The sequence below is a fragment of the Apus apus genome, chromosome 12, assembly GCF_020740795.1.
Source record: "Apus apus isolate bApuApu2 chromosome 12, bApuApu2.pri.cur, whole genome shotgun sequence".
In the NCBI taxonomy this organism is placed as follows: Eukaryota; Metazoa; Chordata; class Aves; order Apodiformes; family Apodidae; genus Apus; species Apus apus.
This window is the reverse complement of record NC_067293.1, coordinates 9,738,433-9,765,086: the sequence shown is the minus strand read 5'-3', so window position 1 is coordinate 9,765,086 and position 26,654 is coordinate 9,738,433. Positions and strand designations below refer to the sequence as shown.

The 26,654-nt window shown below is 35.5% G+C and overlaps 1 protein-coding gene across 7 annotated transcripts in view; it reads left to right on the top strand.

Moving 5' to 3' along the window:
• Positions 1 to 26,654, top strand: part of THOC2 (THO complex subunit 2) — a 50,884-nt gene continuing 24,230 nt past the window's right edge. For 2 of the 7 annotated variants that reach the window (XR_007890653.1, XR_007890652.1), the window contains exons 1-17: positions 12 to 141; positions 7,089 to 7,147; positions 9,035 to 9,129; positions 10,313 to 10,364; positions 12,462 to 12,532; positions 13,273 to 13,394; positions 14,192 to 14,325; positions 15,947 to 16,113; positions 16,753 to 16,845; positions 19,226 to 19,381; positions 21,381 to 21,553; positions 21,694 to 21,889; positions 23,167 to 23,208; positions 23,911 to 23,952; positions 24,697 to 24,827; positions 24,917 to 25,018; positions 26,221 to 26,305. Coding sequence is in view for 5 of the 7 variants with exons in the window: in XM_051630001.1 (XP_051485961.1) it covers positions 80 to 141; positions 7,089 to 7,147; positions 9,035 to 9,129; positions 10,313 to 10,364; positions 12,462 to 12,532; positions 13,273 to 13,394; positions 14,192 to 14,325; positions 15,947 to 16,113; positions 16,753 to 16,845; positions 19,226 to 19,381; positions 21,381 to 21,553; positions 21,694 to 21,889; positions 23,167 to 23,208; positions 23,911 to 23,952; positions 24,697 to 24,827; positions 24,917 to 25,018; positions 26,221 to 26,305 (1,782 nt within the window). In the remaining 2 variants the exon portion in view is untranslated. Of the gene's footprint in view, positions 142 to 7,088; positions 7,148 to 9,034; positions 9,130 to 10,312; positions 10,365 to 12,461; positions 12,533 to 13,272; positions 13,395 to 14,191; positions 14,326 to 15,946; positions 16,114 to 16,752; positions 16,846 to 19,225; positions 19,382 to 21,380; positions 21,554 to 21,693; positions 21,890 to 23,166; positions 23,209 to 23,910; positions 23,953 to 24,696; positions 24,828 to 24,916; positions 25,019 to 26,220; positions 26,306 to 26,654 lie in introns of all 7 variants that reach the window. The other 5 variants (XM_051630001.1, XM_051630002.1, XM_051630004.1 and 2 more) reach the window with 4 other exon arrangements.

The window sequence follows — 26,654 nt, the reverse complement described above, 5'->3', positions numbered from 1 at the left end:
GTTCCTCGCGAGCCGCGGCGTCCCCTCTGACCCGGGCCCATTGCTCCGCCATCCGGGTTCTCGGCGCCACACGGGGAAGATGGCGGCGCTGCTCCCTGCCGAGTGGATAAAGAACTGGGAGAAAGGGGGCAAGAGCGAGTTGTGAGTGAGGGGTCTTGACGCGGGGAGGCGATGGGGCGCTGCGGGGCGCCGGCGTGAGGGAGGGAGAGGGGGCCTGGGCCTTCGTGGGCGAGGGAGGCTGGGGGGCGGGCGGAGGAGGGGGGGGGGGCGCCGCGAAGAGGTGGGAGCGGGCGGGGAGGACGTCGCTCAGGGCTGCGTCCTTGTTACTGGGGCTTAGGGACGATCCCCGGCCGGGCGGAGGGCCTAGGCTGCCTTCCTGTCCGGCTGGGCTTCCTTTGTCGGTTGCTCACGACCTGCGCCGACGCTCGTCCCCGGTAGCTGGGCCTAGCCCGCCCGGCGCCCGCGCCCCGAGCGCCCCCTTTCTGCTTTTGGCTCAGATTTGCAGGGTGTCGAGCGCCTCTTTAGTCGCCCCCCCTTGGGTAATATGGAGCCTGAAATGTTTTTAATTCGCTGGTTCTACGGTATTGACCTTTCTAGCAGAGGTCTCAACCCCTGTTGCCCCCATTCTGCCTGTTCCGAGGTGGCTAGGCAAGGTGGCATCAGCTAGTCGTTCCTGTTAATCCAATAAGGTAACCTTTGTGTGCTGAGGGGCCTGGTTGATGCTTCCCAAATCAATCCAGATGCTCTAGGATCTTTGCCTTTCCGGGCCTTCTGTGTATCTGTTTTAAGCCATCTTAGGCAGGTTCACTCACCGTGCTGCCTGTTGTCCCCTGTTCAGAGGGCTACTCACCAGTTTGTCCATTTCACATTACTATGTTAGCTTGGGTAAGGGGGTCCTGTGTACTAACTGTATGTTTCCAAGTGCCCTTACTTCCATGCTCTTTTGTTTCTTGTTGTAACTAAAGAAGAGAAACACTTCTTGATATTAACTCTTTTTATTATTTTCTCTTGTTCATGTATTTAAAAGGTGGTGCAGCTCTGGTAATGAGCTTCCCTGTGAATGAAGAAAAAGGTAGTGGGGTAGAGAATAGAGGATGCCTAGATTCCATGCACAAAACACTTCTCCCCAGAGCCTCCCATTTTGTAGTGAAGACCCCCCCCCCCCCTTTAGAGCCATGCCATTTTTGGCTTTGAATTGTGCCAGAACCATTATCTCTTCAGCATGTAAGTTTAAGATGTTTTGATGTGAATGATACAAGGCCAATCAAAATCTCTTCTGTACCTGCATTTCCAACAAAAAGTGTTTAGGAGCCCGCAAATAATTCTGAAGGTTTGTGTTGTTTTTTTAATCTCCTGCTGAAGTTTTTATGGCAGTATCTGCCATAAAATTTGCATCCAGCATAACAATATATATGCAGTTAGCACAGAGTCCTTTTTATTGGACTTCAGTGTTTAGAAACTGTATGAATAACGAAGAATAAAATCACAGGATCACAGAATTGCCTTGGTTGGAAAAGATGTTAAAGATCATCGAGCCCAACCATCAACCTAACACTGACAAGTCCACAACATTTTTGGTCTTAAAAACTGTATGTACACTGAAACTACAACAAAGCACAAATGGCTACAATAAAGCAGATTGCCTTTTTATACATAATACTATATACATACAAGTGTGCTTCCTAGCTTTTTTGTAGTGGTTATTTTGTAACTACTTCAGGCAAAAATGACTTAATGATTGGGGTCTTTGTGACTTAACCTGTTAAGATCAGCGAGATTGTATGGAGTTTGCACTAGGACAGAAATTCCGTAGTTGATCATGTAATGGCAACTGTATTGTTTGCATGGAATTCTCAGAACCTCTAGCTGTGTCAGAGGCAAGTAAGCTCAGCTTTTGAACCATGGTAATACCTTCTGTAATTCTCCCCTCCCTCTAGAGCAGTACTTCCTAATCATGATGGGAAGAAAGTGTTAATCTGCTGTGGGACTAATAAAACAGAATTATAGGCTAAATTCCTGTATTTGTGGCCTTTATGCTTCACTTGGGATACTGCTTGAATGCAGTTTCAGGCATGATTTAAGGAGTAGTTTGCAAAAAGGCCACACGTTTTAATATAAATGTGATTGTGTCTGGATAACAGTTGTCACTTATTTCAGTGAAAGCTTTATAAGCATGTGGAATATGTACGAACTTAGTTTTTAGAAGCAAAAGAATCTATCTAGCCAATCTCTAGAAAATGTCTTAGGAAACTTAACTTTTTTGTGAGACTCTTCATTGTGTAACTTTGAATTTATTTTTCTAAAACTTTCTATCCCCTGTTTTACTGGAGGAAAATAAAATTATGATGCTCTCTGTCCTAAATGAAACACATGAAATATTTGTAAGCATTATTTAAAGTAAAAGGGGAATAAATGTGATGATACTTCTTACTTGTATTGTGTTATTTATATATTTAAAAGAAAAAATAAATATATATATAAAAATATACACAGAAATATAAATTAGGTCTTGGTCTAAGCTTAGGCCACGGTTCTAGTTTTAGGGTTTGTGGTTCAAAGTTAAGACAATGCATTATATTGCTAAACAAGTTAGAAGGGAGGGGGAGGATATGGCAAAAGGACAAAATGGACAATTATAGCAAATCCAGGATGTGCATAATTTTAGAAGTTTGTGGGTTTTAAACTATGGAAGCCTGGTCTAACACAGCCTGTGCATGAAGTCAGAGTACATTCACTCTTGTATGGAAGGGATGGTTTTGTTTTTAAACAATGTGGTGGCGTTATTCACAAGGAAACAAATAATAACTTTGTTGAAAAGTGAGGATTACAGGAAAAAAACCCTCATAATTAGTAGAAAGAAAATATTAGGTCTTGCTGGAAAAAAAAAATAATAATTTGCTGGAGCATGAAATGACTTAGATGATCTGACTAGATCAGTCCAAGGTAGTACTTTGGCAGTTACTGTTTGCCTGAGTGAAAACACAGATTTGTGTTTTGGGGGAATATGAAGCTGTGTTGAGAAAAGTAAATGATTTGTCTTTATTTGGTATTTCAGCTTCTACTGTGATTAACACTGGACACTTACAAAGATTGCTGTAGGTTTTTCAGTGTGATCCTGAGGGTATGGTGGGCGTCTGCCTATGCTGGGAAGCATGCAGGATTTGTAATATTGTGGGAGATGCTGTTAATGGAGGGAGGGCGAAATTTTCATTGTTTAAGTAAAGAAAACAACATCTAGAGATGTTTTAAAGAAATCCAGTTAGGCAATAAGTTTTAAATTGACTGATCTTCCATTGTGAAAAAATAATGAACTTTTTTTTTTGCTGATGTGATCAGTTTGTCATGATGTAACAGGAATATCCAAAAAGCAGAATATAGAATTTTCTGTGTTCCTTAGGGTGTCATAATGTAACTAATAAGGCAGCATTGTAAAACATAGGTAGCAGTGACCATTCACTTCCTAGAAGTTGTTCAGAGACCTTGTTCAAAACTATGGGTGCTTTAAATTTAACCAGTTCAGCTACTGATATGTAATAATACGTAATGCAAATACATAAATACATAATGTGGTCATTTTAAGTGTTTTTAGCTACCAAAAGTATAAATTGCTCAGGATGTGGTCATATCTGTAATTTTCTCTTTTATTCTGACCCTTATCTGTCTAAATACAAGTTATTAAATTATGTGCAGTTATTTTTCTACTGCCAGGTACTGTGTAGAGGTTGAGTTGGAACCTCTGTGTGACTGCTTATTACACTGGACAGCCTTGACTCCTTGTAGACTTATTTGTTTGTATTTATGCTGTCTTTTCTAGTGAAATTGTGTTTCTTTTTATAGAGTCTTCCACAGTAAGATGCTGGTCTATGATTGTAGCTCATATGGACATAAATAATAGGCATCCAATGGCAAGGACTTACTATTAGACTGATACTTTACCTTGTTTTGTGATAGATTGAACATATTGAGGACCCTTTTGTGGGGAAGTAGGGCTTTAATAATGTACTTGGCTGGCAGTTTATGCAGTATGTTAAGCCTCAAGATAAACTGAAAAAGCTTAACATTCTGTGAATGTGAAGTTTTGAGACTTGGTCTTTCAAGCTCTCTCAGCGTGTTTGTTACTTTACTTGCAGGAGGAATGTCACAGTTCTGTGTTAGAGGGCTGAGAGTAACATAATTTAGTTGTATTTTTGTCATAATGACTGCAAAATGCAATCGATTGTACTTAACTAGAGAATTATCCACATCGGTTACATTATGCATACACTTAAAGTGTGTGCAGGCTCATGCATTTTATGATAATTACTGCCATATACTATGTGTGGGAGTATAATTGAGAGTATAGGACATGGCATATGAACTGAGAGTCTTGATTTCACTTACTGGCTTTGCTGTGCAAACTTGTTTGATAGGTGCTTAACACCACTTCAGAATTTCTTGTTAGGGCAAATCTATGCTGTCTTAGTCCAAAACAAATTTAATTTTGAAACTTTCCTTTTCAGAAGTGGTTCTGTGATATTTTTTTTTTTTTTAATTTTTTTAAGATTATCGTATGCTGTATTTTACATGTATCACACAGCTTTATCTTCTGATGAAGGAATGTATGTTTAGTAGAGTAGGGAACTTCTCCATCCTCAGCTTATTGCAGTGACCTACAAGATATTAGGATAGTAAAAGTTTTAAATGAACTCTTGAGAGACATTTTGAGTCTTTTGAACTGAAAAGTGGACCTGATAAATTTCCATTGTCCTAAGTGTTGTTTAAGTGTTGTGGCTTTTTTGAGTTAATTGTACTAATACTGACATTTTTATTCTTATGAATGTGCAAGTATTATGATTTTAATTTGATACACTCTATCAAGACTAGCTGAACTGATCTCGCAGCTGCTTGTTACTGGAAGGGAGGGTTTCTGCCTTGCCTTAATACACCAGGGCTCTCTTTAATGTGGTACTTATCTTGACCTTGTGGTAAGCTACTTCCAACTTATGAAGTTGCCAGAAGACTTTTTTTTACTATATTTTTGACAGGTCTGTCAGTTTATTTACTGATTGAATTGATATGAGGGCTAGCACTGTGTGGCCAGGAAGGAAAGAAGTATTGGTGAATATAATCATTTCTATAGCAACCAGCCATGAAATCAGCTCAGCTGTAGGACCTGACAGTACCTCCAGAAAAGGTCATCCTCCTTTCATACAGTATTCTGTATAAAAGAATATAGCACAATTATTAATATAGATACAAAGAATAAAACCAGCATCTTATTTTCTGATACCAGAATTTTCTCATGTAAACTTTCACAAAAAGAAAATTCTTAAAATTTTCCCCCCATCTTAATAATTCAGTGGGTTTTAATTACAAATATAAAACAAGCTGTTTTACAGACTGATCTTAAATAGGGTTTCTTGTTATGCTGATTAAACAGATCAGTGTTATAAGTACACGTGATGTTGATAGTGCTGTTCTGGTATTGCTGGGAAGGGAATTGGAAGAGGTTAAAACTTATATTTAGTATTAAGATGCACTTAAGTCAACTCTTCTGTCCAAGTGAAAGGGTTGTTGCCCATGTAATCTGGTTGATTGTGACCTTATGACATCAGGGTCAAAGTGTGCATCTTAGTAGATAATTTTTTTGGAATCGGATGTTTTACTTTACTGTTATTTGTACATGGAGCTTAGAAATGAGTGCTTAGAGGGCAACTTTTTTATGGAGGAGTAGTAATTAAAACTTAAGAAAATATGACTGATCAAATGGATGCATTCTCTGGGGACAGCTGGAGAATAAATATATTGCTTCTTTAAAAAGGAAGTGCATTTGACATTCATGAAAAAGAAAATCAACTACCTATTCTCCTATTTTGCTGTCTCTGTTCTGATTATTTCCAAATATATTGCGTTCTCTTCAATAGCATTTAGAACATCTCATACCATTGCTTTTTGCTGAGCTTGCATGTTTCTGTGCATCTCATGTGAAACTGCCTGTTTTCCAGTTCTTTAAAGGGCGCACATACCTTGTATTTGCTAATTATAATCCTTTGATTGCTGGAGCAGCTGTTTAGTCCTGCTAGAGGAGTAATAATATGTAGAGGATGCAAACAGAATGATAATGGTTTGCTACAGAATCCTTTTTTACTGTTTCTTTTTATTAATAATAAGCCTCTGTAATAATTGTACATACCTGCCCTGGAAAACATGTAACAATTGCTCCCACAAGGAGTGGTAGTCTTGCCATCTTACATAGGAATACAATGTAGCTCTGATACTGTCTTCAGTTTCTGTACGTGAAAGACTTTTTGATGAAAATAGGTGAAATTTTTGGTTGAAAATTTGCAAGTCTGAAGAAGTTCTTAAGATGTTCATTGTTGTCTGTTATAATATAGGTAAATCACTACCATTTAAAAAAAAAAAATTGTTGCTTTTAAATGTGAAACTGCTTTTGAAGCCTTGTGCTGAGGTGACAATAGTGGTAGAGGGAAAATCCTTGTAGCTTGGAAGCATGTCCATATCTGAGCTTTCAGCATAGTGTGGAAGCCTGCTCTCTAAGCATTTATTTTATAATACACAGAACTATTATTTGAAAACACCACCTGTGCAGTAGTGTACTTTTTACATATGGCTGATTTGGTTGAGGGAGTCTCAGGAGTGAATAAAGGCAAAGAAATGTGACAGGTCTTTGCATCCTGTGGTGGGTTCTCTTAGTGACTAGAATAGGTAAAATCCTAGCATACCATTGATAAAACATTCCATGAGGAAATCATGCACATAGTTTTAATATTAAATTTTTTTTACAGGCCAGTTTGAAAATTATGATAGTCATCATATTTCTATGAAAAGCATTTCCTCTCTGGTTAACAACAGTAGATTAATGCTACCACTTCAGTGTTTCCTTCAATAATAAAACCACATAGTGTTCTTTTTTTCTGTGTGTAAGCCTCTAATGTTAAGAAGACAATTTTTTAAAGTACATGATATGCATGTTTTGAGATCTATTTTAGCCAGAAAAATAGCAACAAAAAAGTCCCCAAAACATTTGGGTGTGTATGCTAGTATCTACTATTTTGGTTTTAATACTTTTCATATTTCTTTTATTTCAGTGTGCAACTGTGTCGCACTCTAAGTGAAAACAAGAGCCATGATAGTATGGGTTTCAGAGGTAAGTTCAATGGTTTCTTGGTTGTTTTTAATTAAAAAATTAATAATACAAAAATTAATTAAAAAAGAGCCTGGAAACAGTTGATCACGGTACATCTACATGTGTCTGCTTGAAATACCCATATATGGTGACCACTAATGCACGCTAAAGGCCAATACTGCAAATGGCAGGGCAGTGCATTCACAGCTGGGTTTGTCTTCAGACTTCCATGAGACAGTAGCAAGTGGTGACTGGGAGTTCTGTGTGTGGTCTGTGCTGTAGAAGATGGAATTCCATTTTGCAGACTTAACATACAACTAGATTTTATTTTAAAAGTTAAATATATGAACACTAATACATGCAGATATGATTGTGTGCTGCAGAAAGTAGTTCTTATAATAGTACCTGAGTTACAGACTTTTTGTCATTTGTAGTGAAAGATACTGCTGTCTTAAGTTTTAAATTCTTACTTTAGGAAATAACTATTCCTAAAGTTTTTGAGGCAGGGCCACCAGATGTTCTCTGTTCTTGACAGAGGTCAACGATTTCTGTCTGATGTTTTCTTTTTCTTTGTCATTGCTGTCAGGATCTAAAAGATCCAGTGGGAATGGCAGGTAGATAGATGTAGTCCTCTTGGTGATGGAAAAAACCCTGAAAACATGGATAATCTGGAGTGAGGTGCAGAGATGCTGACTACTTCGAATTTGTTTGATTGAGTCCATGTGACTTGAATCTAGTTCTGAAAACTGCAGTGGCACTTGCATTTTGGCCTTCTAGCTCCACAAAGACATTTATTGAGGACCAGTGTACCACAAGCTTATGGAGACAGGTCAGATTTGGTGGTGTTCCTGTGTAAAAAATTCTCCATAGTATGGAGAGCCATTTGTAGGGACATGTCTGAGGCTGTGCTTATGGCTGGTTTGGGCTAATTAAAAATTATGAAATTTGGTACTGCACCAAACTGTCCTTCAAAGTAGTAGACGTATGTTTTACATAGAATTGATGTCTAAACCATTCCTGCTATATGCAAAGTTTAGCAATTAGTGTTCCTTGCCAAAAGCACTGTGATAGGTAAAGTTAACCTGTCCATTTAATAAATAAATTGCTTTAAATGCAACTATTAAGTTATTGAGTAATTGGTTTAAGTAGTTGAGATCTGTAATTTGTATACTCATTGTAAATATTGTTTATTGAGAAAATCACATACCACAAAGTGCAAGGTGAAAGCATGGAGTTTTATTAAAAAGTATATCAAATTATGGTGTATTATTTAAGAAAAATTCTTTGCAAGTTTACCCTAGCTATTCTTGCAACCACCATGTTTAGCATTGCAGGATTTTTCCCAAATGTGGTACTTCTGTTTAGTGTTTCAGCTTAATGCAAGCTTTCTTAGAACAGTGTTCTTCAGTTATGGGACACTTAAAAAAAATAAAGTAGAATCCTTGTTAAGTGCTTTATCTCCAATTAAATTTTACTTTATCCTAGAGAAAATGGTATTTTGAAGCATATCTGATGAGATCTGATTAAGAGAAAACACTCAAATGTTTTCTATGTATTATATTTGTATGTATGTGTATGTATAATGTGATATTTATGTGAATTATAAGTAAGGTGTCTTTGTTAGACGAGCTGCCAGCACTCAAGCTGTTATGTGTAGGACTGTAGTTTTTCATTCCATTATTTCATAAACTCTAGGAAAAGTGAATAATCTACTGTCTGCTTGTGTGAGGTTTTAGATATTGATGCTCATATGTAACCTATCAGAAGTAATATGCTCCCTCATTGGTAAGAGAAGCATATCCTCTCTATGTGCAGGGTGTCTGAAGTCTACAGCAAAGTTGTAAATGTTGCTTTAAAAGTTAGACCAGGGATTACTTAATTGTTCCTGAATTGTCTGTTTCCTTTCAGCAGATATCCAACAGGCTTTGTATGAGCTGGCATACCATGTTGTCAGAGGAAACCTGAAGCACGATCAAGCTTCTAACGTTCTTGGTGATGTCATAGTAAGTGTATATTTGTAATAATTACATACCAAATTTTTAGTTTGTTATTGAAGTCCGAATGAATACCAGGCATTATAATATCCAACAGACTTGTTTTTCCATGTGTAAAAGTTGTTCTTGTCTACTTTCTTCATTTGTGTGCACATGAAATACATGTAGTTTGTCAGGGCTTTGTTTTTCCCCCTACTTTTTGTGTTGAGGAATAGATATATCCATTTTAGCATAAATTAAAAGTTAAATAATTTTTGAGGGCAGTTGAAGAGTGAAGTTTTTAATAAATGCTTAAAATAGATTTCACTTGCTTGTGCAGCTTGTCTGTAATGCCACCTACTGGTTTTTATAATTTAAATCTTTCTTGCAGTGTAGCAATATGTGTGTCTGCCATTTTACTATTGAGTTATCTAAGTCCCATGACTGCCTTTAAGGTAATGCATTGGACTTATTTTTTGTTTGAAATATGTTTTTTTTTTAATGTTTTGAATGAGAAAGTAGGGAAAATAATATTTTCTTCTTAACTTTTATGGTTACCAAGTGTAGGTGTTCATAAAAAAAAAACAGTAAACCACAACCTGAAAAAATACATTGAAAAAAAATCTTCTAAAAATAATTTCTTATTCTTAGATTGCTGTTTTGACATGTATAGAACATTAAGATAAGCCATGTTTTACAGTAATATCTTCTAGGATAACTTTTTCAGGCTTTTAAACTTCTGCATTGAGTTTGAGAGAAGTCAAAGTTGAAGTGCCCTTTGCTGTTGAGGTAGCAAGTGATAATGTTTGAGGTTTAGTTACTGTAGGAAATTGTAACTTACTTGGTACATGAGAAAGTATAGGATACTGTACAGGCTGGTGCTGCTCTTCAGAGAGAGTTCCATAGTGCTAGAGAAATGAAGGTGGTATCCAGATGCTTTTGTCCCTGGTCACCAGATACTCTTAAGTTACATTAAGGTGTTACTTTGTTACATATCAATAATTAGTATAGCAGCTATGTTAGATATTGACAATTGAACCTCTTAATTATTAATTCATCTGAATGATTAAGTGTTATTAATATAGTTAGTAATAATTGCTGTAGTAATATGAACTTTAAGATGAAGTGTTGTTTTATGTAAAAGGATAAGAATTTTTGAAGTATACATACTGGAATTTCTGTATTCACAAAGTGTGATCTTTTTCCTTTTTAGGAATTCCGGGAAGACATGCCTTCCATCCTAGCTGATGTATTCTGCATATTAGGTAAATTGAGTTCTCTTCCTTTTAGCCTTGTAACAGATTTGGACAAATAGATGCTTTGTGTGTTTGCTTGTTGACTTCTTTGGGAAATGTCATTAAATCTGTAAAGCATGATTTCTGTCTATAAAATGTGTTGACTTATCCTCAGTGTATCTGTATCTCATTTGTTAATGTGTTTTCATTCTGCTTTGTTCTGTTATAGTTTCCAGAATTTTACCTATTAAAGGCAGTGGAAATTGATCTGTCAAGAATAGTCTAAAGGAGCTAGCTTGTAAGAATGTTGGAATCCGTGCCTTAGTGTTGTTATCATTCCTATAAGTATTTTAAATAAAAGTTGACTTCCTGGTAGGTAGATCCTCTGCTCTCAGAATATGTTCTGTAAATATTTTTATCTGTACAGTCGCTGTTAGTGAAATGGAGCTTGTACTAATGGTCCAGAAATCGAAAGGCAAATGACATAATTTGTCAAGTTAATATCCACCAACTGAGCAGGCTTTAAAGATGCCTACTTCTTACTCTGGATTTTTTTAGGTTGTAATGCTTATCCAAAGCTGTTTCTCTCACATTTTTAGCATTTTAATCCTGTACCCTTTTTTCCAGATCATAGTTTTAACTGCCTACAGTTTCTGTCTTGTTCTGTGTCTCTGTTTTTTCAACAAATTGCAGCAAATTCTTTTGTCAGTTGGCTCATCACAGATCCTGGCTTGTTCTGTGTACTGAAGGAGTGTGGGGTCTTCTGTGCTGTGGCTGGCTGTGCAGAGAGACACCTAATTAAGTTTGTGTGCAGCCTCAGTTCTGTAACATCTAAATGATTTTCCCGTATTCATGATGTTTCATTCCGTGTGCTTGTATCATCTTTTTGTAATAATTAGTTTTTATAATGTAGTATCACACTGATACTCTGGTTTTTAGGCTGGATTAGAAAACTTGGATTAGTTGCTTCTTGAACTGCTTAAATAAATGAAACTAGTTTATCTCTCTGCCCTTTTCCTTTTTTTTTTTTTTTTTTTTGCCTTCACTGGTAGGAGAGAAATAGTATAGCTAAAGAGCTTATTTCAAACTCTGGAACAAAAGACATTTGTTGATTGCTTCCCTGATTTTAATGAGTTTCCTCTAATACTTCTCTAACCAGTATTTGCTACTATCAGGATTTTTTTTCCCTGATGTCAGGAATCAGTTTCAATAGATGAGAATTTTGATTTGTCCACTTATGCACTCATCTGCATTCCCTGGACTAAATCTTTCTGCAGATTGTTTGGCTGAGAGGCTTGGCTGCTGAGGTCCAGATTTATCTGGCAAGTCTGCCTCCACTGCTACATCATTGGTTTTTATTTGTTTTGGGGGCTTGCTTCTTAGATTTTTGTTGCTGATGTTTTCTCTATGGGTCTAGATTTTCTGTAGGTATGTATGGGGGTTTTGGTTTGGGGTTTTGTTGTTGTTGTTGTTGTTGTTTATGTTTTTTAATGTCTACTTTGAATTCTTTTGAGTTTTCCACTCCTGCAGCTCCTCATTTCCTATAGAGTTGTGCTTTTTTAAACTACTTTTAGACAAATGTGCTTCTCTGGCCATTGTTTTGTGGCCTGTCTTCCTACAGGAGTGAATTTATGAATTGCATTTGGTAGTTGACAGTGTGGAAGAAAAGGGAAACACAGAATCATAGCTATTAAAAAACTGCAGACCAGACAGTAAGTGGTAGCTACTCTGAAGACACAGAGACTAGGACATTACATTAAGGCTAGGATAACCTAGTTCTTTTCATTGATTTGTACTTCTTTTGTGATTATTATTGATTCTTAATACTTGCCATAAACCTTATTGCAACAGAGAGAATGGCAAGAAAATTTATTGTGGCATTACTCTCATTTCTGTTTTACCTTTTCCTGACATTTGTGGATGTATGAGAATTGTAATAATATTATGTGGACCTCAAGGCGGGTGAGTAGCTGGAAAGTGGCAAAAAGCTAGTGTATTAAAAAAAAAACTGCTTTGCATTGTGTTATAATTTTCATTTATTGGAATAGTTATAAAAATCAGAAACTCATGAATTCCACAAGTAATTATTTTTTTTCCCCTTTTCCCCCCCATCTTCTTTTATACTAGATATTGAAACAAGTTGTTTAGAAGAAAAAAGTAAGAGGGATTATTTTACCCAACTGGTATTAGCCTGTTTGGTAAGTTGCACTTAGAAAATCTTTTGGTTAAAGCGTATGCCAAAATCTCAATCTGATTTAGGAATACCAGAGTTTTGAATATTGCTTTATTTTCTTTGAGGAAAAGACTATTAGAATGTTTTAACAAATTCCCAAATTAAAAATGCCTCTTTACATCTTTATGGTGAAGCAATATAGTATAGTTGTTCCTTGAATTCTTTTAGGAGTTTTATGGTAACTTCAGTTTTTCTCCTTGTCAGTTCAACAGAAATTTTGCTTCTGAGGTATGTTTTTGAGTTGGACATCTGCTTATTCAGCCTCCTCTGTCTTTCTGTAGAAGAGGCATTCTGAACCATATAGAATAAACTAGATTTTTAGGAAAATTCAGCATATGCAAATAAGGCATTTCTCCCCAAATATGAGAGAGAATGTATATAAGCTTTGTAAATACATAGTTCTTGGTAATAATATCTTTAGATGCTGTGCAATGCATACTTTGAAACCAGCAATTAAGCTCTAGGGATTGTTTCTTGAGGGTGCTCTTGTGTATAAAATTTGGCACTGTAAAATTCCAATTTCACTTAAACCTTTTTTCAGTTTTGTCCATTTCCATGTTTGAAGCAGAATGCATTTAGTATCATGGTATATCATAATATTTGAACTTTTTTTTAGTGGAAAGTATATGTAGCCCAAAGTAATAATCAGATGGTTTCTAGGTTTTTGTAATTGACAATTTGATGTATGTTTTCTGTGTTCTTTAGTATCTTGTATCGGACACTGTCTTAAAGGAGCGTTTAGATCCAGAGACACTGGAGTCATTAGGACTTATCAAGCAGTCTCAGCAGTTCAATCAGAAATCTGTTAAAATAAAGACAAAACTATTGTAAGTCTTGGGGCAAGAGTTGTTTGGGGAGTGAGTGGGGAGGGACGATTGTAATTAGTCTGGTAAAAATGAATTCTAACTGTGTGGTGTTTCTTCTAATAAAATACTCTGTTTTCTTTACAAAATATGTTTTGTTGCAATTAAACTTGTCATTGAGAACCTCATTAGCCCTATTAGTTTTCAAACTCTTTTTGAGTTTAAAAATCGGTTTTTGATGTCACCTATTGTTACGGCTTTTGCTATAGTGGTTTTATATGTGCATATAAAATACTTAATATTTAATCGTATTTGTGAGGAATGTGAACTTAGTATAATAAAAATGGCTGTTGCATCAGTTAAGCATATGTGTTTGTTTCCATAAATAAACAAAGTAGTTATGTTAGTTTTGGGAAGACAGGTTATATTTTTGTTATGTACATTTGTTTTTCGTCTCTGCAACTAGTGTTTCAGTGTCAATCTCAAAAGAGCACCACTTGAAACTAGAACAGGTTCTTAAGCATGGACTGTTACAGAGTAGTTCTCCAGCATGGTGTGTAAGAATAAGCTTTCCTGTTAAGTATAAGCATAAGCTTGCTTTTAAATGATCTGAATTTGAAATAAAAGAATTTGTTCAGAGAGTGTATGCTAGTTGTTGTACTGCATTCTATACTTTTTGCAATAGCTCCAGTAATTTACAATTTCATAAAAATTACTTCAAAATTAGCATTATGCATAATACATTTAATATAGAGAAGAGCACAAAGTAACTGCTCTGTGGATGTGTGTTACACAACAGTGTAATTTCTGTTTATTTGCAGTTATAAGCAACAGAAGTTTAATTTGTTAAGAGAGGAAAATGAAGGTTATGCAAAGCTCATCGCAGAACTTGGGCAAGACTTATCTGGAAATATCACTAGTGATTTAATCCTTGAAAATATCAAATCTTTAATAGGTAAGGAATTTGTTGAAAGAATATGGGCACTGTTTTTCACACTTAGGACTACTGAGAGTGACTTTAGACTACTGTTTGTGATCATCTGTGAATGTCATGCAGGCGTGTAGTACAATAGCATATTGTTCCATCACCCTGGATAGAATTATGACACTTGGAAGTTCCTGTTTCTATGGCAGAATTAATTTTGGGGATGTTATCTAGTTAATTTAAATACTGAATTTACAGTACAGCCTCAAATACACATGCTGTGATTTTGATTCATTTTGGCAGTATTTTTTGAGGCTGCATTTGTCATCTCAGCAGGCAGACTGGAACATACCAAAGTAATACTTTTTGCTATTTTAAGGTACTTAATTCAATGCATGAATATTGTTGTAGGCTTAAAGAAGCTGAACAAGTGATTCCTTATGAAGAGAAACGGGTAGTAAATGTTCTTCCTCTAGTTCTGTTTGTGATTTGTCCGTATTTCTGAGTTAAGTTTAGGCAAGAGTGTCATGTAGTGCAAGATGCATCAAAACCAGGAAATATCTGCCATTCTCCAGCTTTTACACTTCCTTTTTGAATAAAGAGTTTTATACAATCTATTGATGTTTCCACCAGTGCCTGTTTCATATGGTGTCAGTGCAGTAATGGTAAAAATTTTTCATTTATCACAGCATTTTGTCTGAGACTGTCAACTCCCTGTAATTATACTACTTGTTTTGGAAGACAGCTAGAGAAGATGGCTTTTGCTACTTATTATAGTAAAAAATAGACACTCAGTGTGAGGAATTTTATAGCATAACATTTTTGTCTTCTGGAATTTTAGGAGTTGCAAATAGACTTCCTATAAATTGTCAATTCTTTAAAAGCATTGGCTTTCAGTAGGTATTGGTGTAGTGGAAATGACCTTTGGGAAGGAAACACTGATGCAGTTATACATCTGCATAGTGAATGTGCCTGGATAAAACTTACCATGGCACAATGAAGAAAATAGTCTCGATGTGGATTTTTAAAAATAGAAATAATAATTCTGTCTTGCATGTCTCCTGGAGTTTTGGTGGAAAAGTTTATATAGTAAAATACAGGTAGGATTACAACATTGTCTTAAGCCAATCCTTGTTCTTGCTTCCATTAAAATAAACAAACTGTTCTCCCTAATGATAGCAATGCTGAACTGATAGGACAGTGCAGCCAGGTGGATCAGTGTCTAGCTCAACCGAAAAAAAAAAAAAAGGGATGTAAAATTTCTAATTTCTAGCTGGCTGATTTATGTGACTGCATGAACGTGTGCCAGCACAAGACAGGAGGAAGCAGCCCAAGCCTTTTGCTGGCACTTTGGTACTAGTGAGATAGGGTTTTTACTTGCTAAATGTTTGCCTTAGGATGGTAATTTCTAGTTTTTCTGTAATCTGAATTGAAAGTCCTGTTAAGTTTCTTTTCCTAGTTCAGTATTCAACATAAGTCAAAATGATCAATGCTGTATTTAGAGGTGATCCAGATAATTTTGCTGTAGTTAAATCCAGGCTCAGTTTTGACTGAAAACAATTCAGTTATAAAACTAATGCATTTGTGGTTTAGTAACAGAATGAAGATGAAAAGTAACGTTAAGCTTTTCTGTTCTCTTCTTCTCCACTAGGATGTTTTAACCTTGATCCTAACCGAGTTTTGGATATTATCCTAGAAGTCTATGAGTGCAGGCCTGAGTATGATGACTTCTTTGTGCCACTGATAGAGTCTTACATGTACATGTGTGAACCTCAAACTCTATGCCATATCCTTGGGTTCAAATTCAAATTTTATCAGGTAATGTATTTCTGTTCTTAATTTTTGTTATTGGTGCTTGGTTGTACTTAGTGTTGAACAGCAATCAGTGATAACAGATTTTTGCTGTAGATTTTTTTTAACATAGAAATTAAATTTCTAAGCTGTAAAATTCCAGTATTAAAAGCAATAATTGCATTTTTTGAGTGGAAGTCTCTAATGTATTTTAGAGGAGAATGCTTAGCAGTCTCCAAGACTGACAGCTGAAAATTATCTACCATGCATTTTAACTTGTAGAATTATATAAGAACTGGCATTAACAAATAGATTGTACCTTCTAAACAAAATACTTGTCCCCAGGAGTTAAGAGCATGTTAGCAAGAGAGTCATAGTTGATACTTGATAAAATATCCCAAGTTTTTCTAAAAATATATTATTAGGAATTGCATAAAAATCACCATAAGGTGTGAAGATAATTTATTGGTTTTGTTCCTGAAAATTCTGATTGTGTAATGCAATTAAGTCTAATGGCTTTGAAATAATAGCAGTTAAATAACATGGTAAAAAGAAGAACTGTGGGTTGTTTCATCTGAACTTTGAGTAGTTTCTTTTCTGTTTCATGACCTTCTGGAATGGTCTGTGTGCTTTTTTCCTTAAGTTCACAATCTTTGTCGTCTTTAGGATCCAAGTGGTGAGACACCTTCCTCCCTATACAGAGTTGCTGCTGTCCTTCTGCAACATAATCTTATAGACCTGGAAGATCTTTATGTTCATGTAAGTGATAGTGCTACTCTGTCAAATGCCAAAACTAATAAAATTTTTAAAAGGCAGCTATTTTACCCTATTCCTAAAACTTGAGATTCAGGGCATACTGGATAATACCTGTATATGTACGTGTTTAATGTCTTGTAAACTTTCCAACACTTTGTAATGCTGCGTAGTCAGATAAATACACACTGAAATATAAATGCTGATACGCTTTGAGTTATCTGTGTAGCACCCTCCAGATTGTTTACCTCCTGGCTGAATAGGAGACAGGAGGGAAATGCCTGAGGATCTTTTAAATGCCTGAGTAACCTTATTTAAGAACTAGACCTTTTGAGTGTTTTGCTTTACAAGATCTAATTTTTTTTTTTTTTAAGTGGTAAGACAATCAGCTCCTAACATTCTTTGTTTAGTTTAATAATAGGATTTTTTTAAAACTTACATATTCTTGATTAGGCTTCTCATTCCTTCTGTAAAAATTCTGACAATTTGTTAGGTTGAAAGACGAAAATAAGAGTTACATGCTCAGATTTAATCACAGAGACTTGTCGTTTGCAGTCTGATGATCTTACCGACCAACCAACATGCCAATTTGGCAGATGGCAAACAAAACATTATAGTTACAAAAGTAACTTTACATTATACACCAATTTTTAATTTCCAAATACCTCTAGATATTTTAAGACTCTGAAATAAGGAAAGTGAGCTTTAGTTACAGCTATGGAAATTTTGGAATGTAGTTCTGCCATGAATTTGTGTGCCAGTTACTAGCATTAGTCACAGTCTGACTTGTCTCTGGTTTCATATGGGTATTTTTGCTAAAACTGTGTTGGGTGGAGCAAGAGTAGGACTGCATGTCTCAGATAATCCATGTGGAGGGAGGAATGCATGATAATACTAGTATGTTAAGGAATATTTGTAAGCTTACAAGCCAAATACTCAGACTTGGAATTACAGGGTCTTGTGCAATCTTGACTCAGACCAATACAGGTGTGGGCATGTTTTGTGACACTCTCACATCTAGGGTGGTCCCTGCATTTGTTTATGCTGTTTGCCTTCATCATGGTAATGTTCAGTCTCATTTTAAATCTACTTTAATTCCAGAATATCTCTGCTAGTCTCTCTGCCTTTGCATGTAAGTTCAGGCTAAATTTAGCTAGCTCTGGGAGTTTCAAGAAAATAATTAGCATGTAGCTGTTGAGTCTTAAGTAGTATATATTGTGTGGCTCCTATACAGTAGCAGCTGTCAGAATTGTCATTCATGTCAAGAATGTTCTCCCCCACTCTGTCCTCCTTTCCCCTTCCAAGCCTATAAGAATGGTTTTCTATTTGTGTGTATATACACACAGCCATATGTAATGTATTTTGTATCCTGAAAACATGATTTACCCCTTGAAATTCCACATTAGGTATATCTTGGTGAATTTCAGTAAGTTACTGGTGTTTTCAAGTGAGGGAAGTGTAGCTATTTAAACCTTTTACCATTCCAAGTAGGATTTTTTTTTCTCTAATTTCTATGAAATTGAGGAATTCTGTCTTTTCTCTGAAGTGCATGATGCACAGTCTTTGTGTCTTCTGTTGGTTTGGGAGGAGAAAAATCTGCCTTGTTAAAAACAATAGAACTGGATCAAAGTGGTCATGATTCTAAATTTTGATTACTTATTTGCAGTTTAATTTTGAACATGATTTTTCGGAACCAAATTGAAGTTTGGCTTTGTCAGAAAAAGAGCTTTTCTTCTGTCTCACAACTTGACCTTGTAATTTTTGAGTGTAGGGTCCTGTTCCTCACCATGATTGTTCTCAAGTACGAGTATGCTGAGGTTTTACTATACGAGGTGTATCTCAGTGTAAGATATTTTTTAAGAAGAGGTGTTAAATGTGTTTAACCCACATTGCTGATAAATAGGAAATTTGGTAAGCTTTAAATGATGCAATCAAATGCAATCAAAATCTGTGTCTAAGTAGGTTACCTGGTTTTCCTTGGTGATTATTTCTTTAATTTTATTTAGGTGAACAAATGAACATTTATTCTTTTGAATATTCCCTTTGTTTTAAGGCACTGAATTTTGTAAATGTTGTCATCAAGTATTTGCGTAACTGTCACCATATAGCTGCAGCTGAACTGTAAATTGGAGAGGGGAAGGGCAGTGTGTGCAACTAATTGTTGTGAGGAAGTAAAACAAGATTATTTCACATGAGTCCTTCGTTTCAGAATAGTCTGAGAGTAGTGTACTTCTTTGTTGGGATGATGGTAGCAAGGAAAAGAATCTTTGAGGGAATAAGTTTATCTGATTAATTACAGCGAAGGACAAACTCCTGCTTTGAGCTTAAGGGATCAAAAGTACCAGTAGGTCACTTTAATTTTCAGATATTTTTTCTCTTTTTTTAGCTTCTTCCAGGGGATAATGCCATCATTGAGGAACACAAGCGAGAGATAGTGGAAGCTAAGCAAATTGTCAGAAAACTTACAATGGTTGTCTTATCCTCTGAAAAGACTGAGGAAAAGGAGAAGGAAAAAGAAAAAGAGGAGGAGAAAACTGAAAAGGTGTGTGTGAATAGTTTCCTTCCCAATAAAATAATTTTAAATTATTTTAAAGATAATAATTGTTATGAGACATTTTTATCTTTATTAAAACATAGGTACGTACTTCTTGGAAGGCTCTTGTCTATCTGATTGCACTCTGTTATATTGAATGTGTAGACATGTATGGTTTGGATTTTATTCTGGATTTCTCTAGGTTTTAATCTTCTTGGTTCAATGGCTAGTTAATTACTTTCCTCTCTTCTTCTGTTGTATCGGCTCTACTATGTTCCAGTGTTCATATACTTCATAACCTTGAACAACTGTCATTTAATCTCTTAGCAGTCTTTGTGGTGTCATCATCTGAGTGTCTAAGCACTGGTGAAACATCTTACTTAAAACAAAAAATAAGTAAAACAAAAGCTTCATATTTGCATTTTGTGAGTGTCGTACTAGAGAGGCAAGAGGAATCCATCAGACTTGACAGCTTCTGTTCTTAATTTTATGTATTGTCCTGGGTTCGTTGCATCAATCTATTTTGTCTACTTAATCCTATTTGTTCTACGCCACCTTGATTCTGTACAGCTCTTCCTCCTTCCATTTTTCTTACCTGGCTTGAAAAACATAATTTGATTTTCTTCCCTCAGGCAGTTGAATAGTCATTGCTCTCTGGCTCTCAACTGCAGACACATCTGTGGCTTAAACTGATTCCTTTCACTAGCTTTAAGTTTCTGACTTCCCTCCCACTCAGTATTTCAATATCCCTTTTGCTTACGACACATTGCTTTGGTCCAGCTTCTCTGGAGTCTGATGAGACTGCCTGGTATTCTCTGAAGTGAGTGTGTTGCCACATTCTGATGGAAAACTAAACTCTTGGTGGCTGTGGGGAGCGTCTGCATTGCAAGTAATGCCACAAGAATTAAGACAGTTTTTATGGCTAAGCCTTAGAATTAAGTACTAGGGAATTTTAAGCTCTAGCAGAAACTGCAACATTTTTCTGAAAGATTGCAATGACAAATAACAGAGTCTTACTCTGTATGATGAGAAATGGAGAGTTGTACTTGAGAAAAACAATTTCTGTGACTCTGCACACATTTGCAACACATGCTGTTTTTTGAAAAGCTTGTTTCTGTGTTAGGATCTTTGTATGTGATTAGCCATTCATAACAATTTGTAGAGTAACTGTGTGACAGCTGTTGACAATCTAAATTCCAATATTTTGTATCCACTATGTAGTTTTAATGTTCAATTTTTTTATACAGTCCCATGGAATAAAAGCATGGATAGGGAAAATAGTTTTTAACAATTACCTTGACTTTTCTTTTAAATCCACAAAGTGCTTATTTTGTTTGTTTAAATTGGTCATGAGGTAATAAATTTTTAACATTAAAATATATGAATACCATGCCCATGTAAAAATGCTTCAAGGCATGGTCTTAATTATCATCTCCTATTTCCTCTTATGCCTGTATTGCAAAATGGGATATTTGGAAATCTTGTAAACTTGCACTTAAAACTAGACTCTCCTAGTATCTGATAGCTTATGATACAGGTAAAGGTTTTGGGTTTGGTTTAGTGTTGTTGATTTGTGTTTGCTTTTTTGTTTGAGGTTTTAATTTTTTGCAAGAGAAATCAGTGCTTTTGGATCCAGGACAACACAACGCAAAGGATTCTTAAATGTTAACATTGTTCTCAAAACGTCATGTAAAGAAATAAAGTGCATTAGGTCATGACACTTTGAAAAGTACATGATCAGACATGTATCAGACTTTATAAATTTCTGTTTTGAACTTTTTTCTTTAATCCAGATGTTAGAGTCTCCCAGGACTGGTTACTTACTGCTTTTGAAGTGTGCTTATTGTCTGGCTGTATTTTATTTTACATATTTTTAACATACGTTTTTAGTACATAGTTGAAATACTGCTTTTTTTCTGTAGCTGAGGATTACAACTGCATGCTGCTTCAGAGGAAATATTAACAAGACTTTATTAATACACTTGTTCATCAATTGTTTATCTTGCAGCCTCCTGATAATCAAAAGCTTGGTTTATTGGAAGCTTTATTAAAAATTGGTGATTGGCAACATGCGCAAAGTATTATGGATCAGATGCCTCCGTTTTATGCTACTTCACACAAGCCTATTGCAGTTGCTCTTTGCCAGCTTGTACATGTGACAATTGAACCTCTGTACCGCAGGTAAAAGACAAAACAGAATTCTGTTGTTACGTGGGGGAAAACTAAGACTGGTTTATAAGCTGAGTTCACTAACAATTTTAACTGTACCAATATATTTTAACTTCTGTTTCATGTAAAGTGCTGCACATCTTATTTTTCAGAGTTGGTGTACCTAAAGGAGCAAAAGGGTCACCAATTTCTTCTTTGCCAAACAAGAGAGCACCAAAACAAACAGATAGCTTTGAGGACTTGAGAAAGGAAGTGTTCAACATGCTTTGTTACCTCGGTCCTCATCTCTCCCATGATCCCATTTTATTTGCAAAAGTGGTTCGTCTTGGAAAAGCATTTATGAAAGAGGTTGGTATACCAGAACAGCTCATCAAAACTTGAAACACATCAATTCTTCTGATGTCAAAAAATGCTCAAGTTTTACTAATTGTGTATATATTCAGACACTGAAACATAAAAAATTTCTTTGACTAAGGACAAATTTAGAGAATCTAATTTTAGTTCTTGATAATTTTTATGAGTAATTAACATTAAAAAAAACATTTTAAGGAAAAATTAAGACATTTTAGGTTTGTAACCAGGAATATTTATTAATAGCAATTTTCTCGTTATGGTCTTCATCCTTGAAAACATCTGTGTATGGATATTTAAAATAAAAAGACACACGACAATAATTGAAAGGAAGCGTTTACATTATTGAAGCAACAGTGTAGTCAATGGGGAGCAACAACCTAATACATGTCCAGTGTTTAAAATAGTACTTTCTGTTCCACCTGTGAATAGAAATAATTTGGGAAATAGGGGATGTTGCGTTATTTTAATTAGTGGGGTGTCCCCAGGTTCTGTCAGTTAAAATGCTGCTATTCTTGAACTTGCCTCTGTGGCAAATCTCTTGGATGTCCCTAAGGATGAGTTCAATGCAGAGATCTGAAGCACCCTACAAAGCCTTAAATTGCCAACTTCAGAAATTACATGGCCTCTTGATATTTGTTATTGTTTTTTGACCATATCTTGGTCATGTGTTTGTTGAAAGATTGGGAGTATGACCTGTTTTAAAAGGCTGCAAGCTGAATTGATAATCTGAACTTCCTCAAAATACATATGTATTAAGTAGCTCAGACAGAGGCTAGTGATTTGCTACTTTTCTGGCAACTGCTATTTCATCAGCGGTTTTTTAATTGATTTCTTTTTTAGTCAGAATGTTCTTAAATATTCTTAAATAGCAGCTCAGAGAAGCTTGGGAATTTATAGTTTTTGAAATAATTTTTTAAATTACAAAAAACTAACAACACCCACCCCCAACTTAAAAAATCACTTTTTTCCCCGAGCCTTTCATTTCAACTTATAACTGCAAGGTGAAGTTTATTGATCTAAATGGTACTGGAGGAAAGATTTTCAGTTTTGTAACTTCTTTTCCTTAAAGAAGGCCATCAGCAGGCTATTAGGACTACTTTTTAATTGTGTTCAAGGATTGTGAGAAAACCCTTGTTTCTTTGTGTATTTCTGCAGTAGAATAGAGGTTGCTTGGTTACCAGAGTCTCATGCAGTTTTACTGTAAATGTATGAATATAGTAGTTGAATATGTTTCTGACAAGAATGAGCAACATTTTAGCTATTTGCTCTAGGTTGGAACTGTGAAGAAATTCTTCAGTGGCAGAGTGGTTAAGGTAACATAGGGAAAGTTATTTTTAATGCACTGTTGCCATCAGCATGTTCTAGTTATGAAACTACATGTAACACGCAGTAGAAATACTTATAACTGGAGGTGATTTGACTCTGAGTTAACCCATACAATAGCTTAAAAGGTAGAGTACTAACATTGCATTGCAGCTTTCATGCTCAAGTGTACCTTAAAATAATTGTGCACTTACTGGTGTGATAGCTTACTATGCTTTTCATGGTGAGTGGGACAAGCAGAGAAAAATACAGTAATTTAGTAATGAAGACTAAAAGCATAAGAGGGTATTGTTGTGTGAGAAAGATGGGAAAAATAATCAATGGCTGTAGATAACTGGGTTGGAAATCCTGGGGGTTTTTTACATTGAAGGTGAATGCTTAGGATGTTGTTTTAGGTCTCCCCAGTAAAGAAAATTTGGTGTTTCATATATAATAGTAAATTTCCTTGATATTTTAGTTATTACCTCTTTTTGAACAAAAGTGTACATAGGCCTTCTATATATAAGTAATGCATTTCATCTGTGCATTTGAATTTATGTTAAAAATATTTTAATGCTGATAGATCTGGAAAATTAAATATATACTAGGCTTGTGGCCCTTCAGGCTTATGCTTTTGCTGAAGTAGTCTTGTTCTGAAAATTTTAACTGTTATGTTAATTATACTACAATTAACATGATGGTTGTTGTTACAGTTTCAGTCTGATGGCAGCAAACAAGAAGATAAAGAGAAAATGGTGAGTTTATTTTGGAATAAGATGTTTTTATGCAAGATTGTAATTGAGGCCAAATGTTTGATAACGTTACAACGATCCTTCCTCTGTAGAGTTTTATGCTTTAACAAATGTACGTTTTAGCCTTGTCTTGATTTTTATAAGCAAATTTGAGCCAGTCACAGGTGGATGTTTTTTATATTCCTGTCCTTTTTTTTTTTCATTCTCCCCTGCAAATGCAATACTGTTGTTCTAGTCCAGTGCATTCTTCTACTTGCTTGCTCAGAATCAGCTGCAGTATCTCCAGCTATTTATGTTATACATACAGTTTTCATAGTAGCACCTTTTAAGAGTGTACTGGGGAAAAGCATAGAGAAAAGGAGAAGTTAGAAGTGGAGGAAGTCCTTAATAGTACAATGGCTAATTTTTCTTCATAGGCAAATGTTTCTTTCTAAAGTTTCTAATTTATTGAATTACCAGGATTGGTCACAATGAAACCCAAATGTCCTGTTGAGATCTGACTTACAAAAACAAGCTTGGTTTTTGTAATCAGCAAGGAAGTTTTCAATATGAAGTTTGTGCAGTTTTTATTATAAGTAATTTTTGGATTTGTTTTGTTTTTGTTTAGAAAGTCTTAATCTTGTGGCAAACTTTGTGTTTTACCAGTCTGCTAAGATGTGCAGTTTGTGCATACCTGCATAGTGTGCACAGCATTATTTCTGATGTACTACCTTGATGGTTACCTTGAGTTTTTTGTCTTTATCTCAGGAGATCCTGTTTAGCTGTTTGTTGAGTATTACAGATCAAGTCTTGCTTCCATCTCTTTCTTTAATGGACTGCAATGCATGCATGTCTGAAGAATTATGGGGAATGTTCAAAACTTTTCCATACCAGTACAGGTGAGCAGGATAAATTGTTTCTGTTCATTGGAAGTGGTGCCTTGAATTGTCAGTACTAAAAATGGTTTTTTCCTTTATCATCTTTCAAGGTACCGTCTTTATGGACAATGGAAGAATGAAACATACAATAGTCACCCACTTCTAGTGAAAGTTAAAGCTCAAACCATAGACAGAGCCAAATACATAATGAAGTAAGTTGTCTAATTAGATGATTATCAACTGTGACACAATATGTTACATTAACCAGCTGAAAAAAAAATTCACAATATTAATTTTCTAATGCTTTAATAATTTCACTGCTAATCATTGTTCATGAAGTATTTAATGGACTGTGAGGAAAAACTGTGAAATAAGTAAGGATGCAGGCAAATTTGTCACCAACAAAGGTATTTCATTTGTGAAAAATGTCCTGGTAAATTATTTAAAACTTTTTCCATGGGTATGCTGTTGTTTTATAAATTGCTTTGCTTATGGAAATGTCAGAGCATAACATATTTTCTCTAGGCATGAAGACTCTTTAATCCAAAGAGTCTCAAAAATCTTGTCACAGGTTTGAAAGTAGGGCAGCAAGTTGAATTGAATGGAATTACTCATTCTGATCTTCAAGTTGGGCTCACAGCCCTTTCAGATTTACCTCTGACATGGTTGTCAGAGATTTGGGTTCTCCATTTGTTGTTGTGAATGGCAAATGCTGTGGTGTTACAATGTGGGTAATTAGAACCTTTCTGCATAGGCAAATCAGAATAATTGTTACTGGGTAAAGGACTTTGGACTTGCATCTGTGAAAGCTGGAAACAATGATTTTATTCTCTAACTTGCTGCATAGACCGTAAAACTTTACATCCTTTCTCTTATACAGTGGATTTCAACTGTGCAGATGAGCCACAGTGGTGTCAGCTGTTGCACTGGCTGTATATACAATTTACTTTCGTCAATTGACTTCAGGTTTTATGTTAAGCTCGTATCTTCAGCAGGGAATGCTGTGGAACTGTAACACAGTGACATGAATATGGTTTTTCAGTGAATAGAATGCAGTAAATGCAAAATGGCTGATCTGTGACTAGATTAAATTTCCAGGAGAGATTAATGTCACATGCTGTTTTTATATGTGTTATAGGTCCCATTGACAACTTCAAATGCAAACTGCTCAAAGTCAAAACTAGAGTGTAGTCCGTAGTAATATAAGGACAACTGGTTTGTTTGTACTCTATGCATGTTTACAAATTTCAGATTCCCAGAGATGTAATATTTCTATGCTTAGATTTCCTAGAAACTCAGCTGCTAGTGAGAATTTTGATTTCTGACTAATAAGGTGTTTCTTCACTGGAACAAGCCTGTTGTTTTAGTATTCTTATAGCTTGTCTGTTGCAATAAAGTATGTTCTCTTTTACAGGCGTTTAACTAAGGAAAATGTGAAGCCCTCTGGAAGACAAATTGGGAAGCTCAGCCACAGCAATCCTACAATTTTGTTTGATTATGTATGTAGTGATATTTAATATTATTTCATCTTAGCAATAGATATTAAAGCATAGAAAGTGACCTGCTGTCTTAAAGAGAAGGCAGTTCTGGTTGAATTATTCTTTACTTTTGATGCAAGTCTTAAAATACAGTAATTTGCTAGTAGTGTGCAAGTCTGAGATACTTAATATGACAATAGCTCTTGAATAAACACAGCTGCACAGAAAATTACATCCACTTTTTAATTAAAATATTTTGAGATAGCTGAGGTGAGTATCAGAGTTACAGGGATGTATCGATGCAGGTTATGCAGGATGTAAATTCAAGTTCGGTTGATCTGGGCGGTTGTGTGTGTGATGAAGATACATC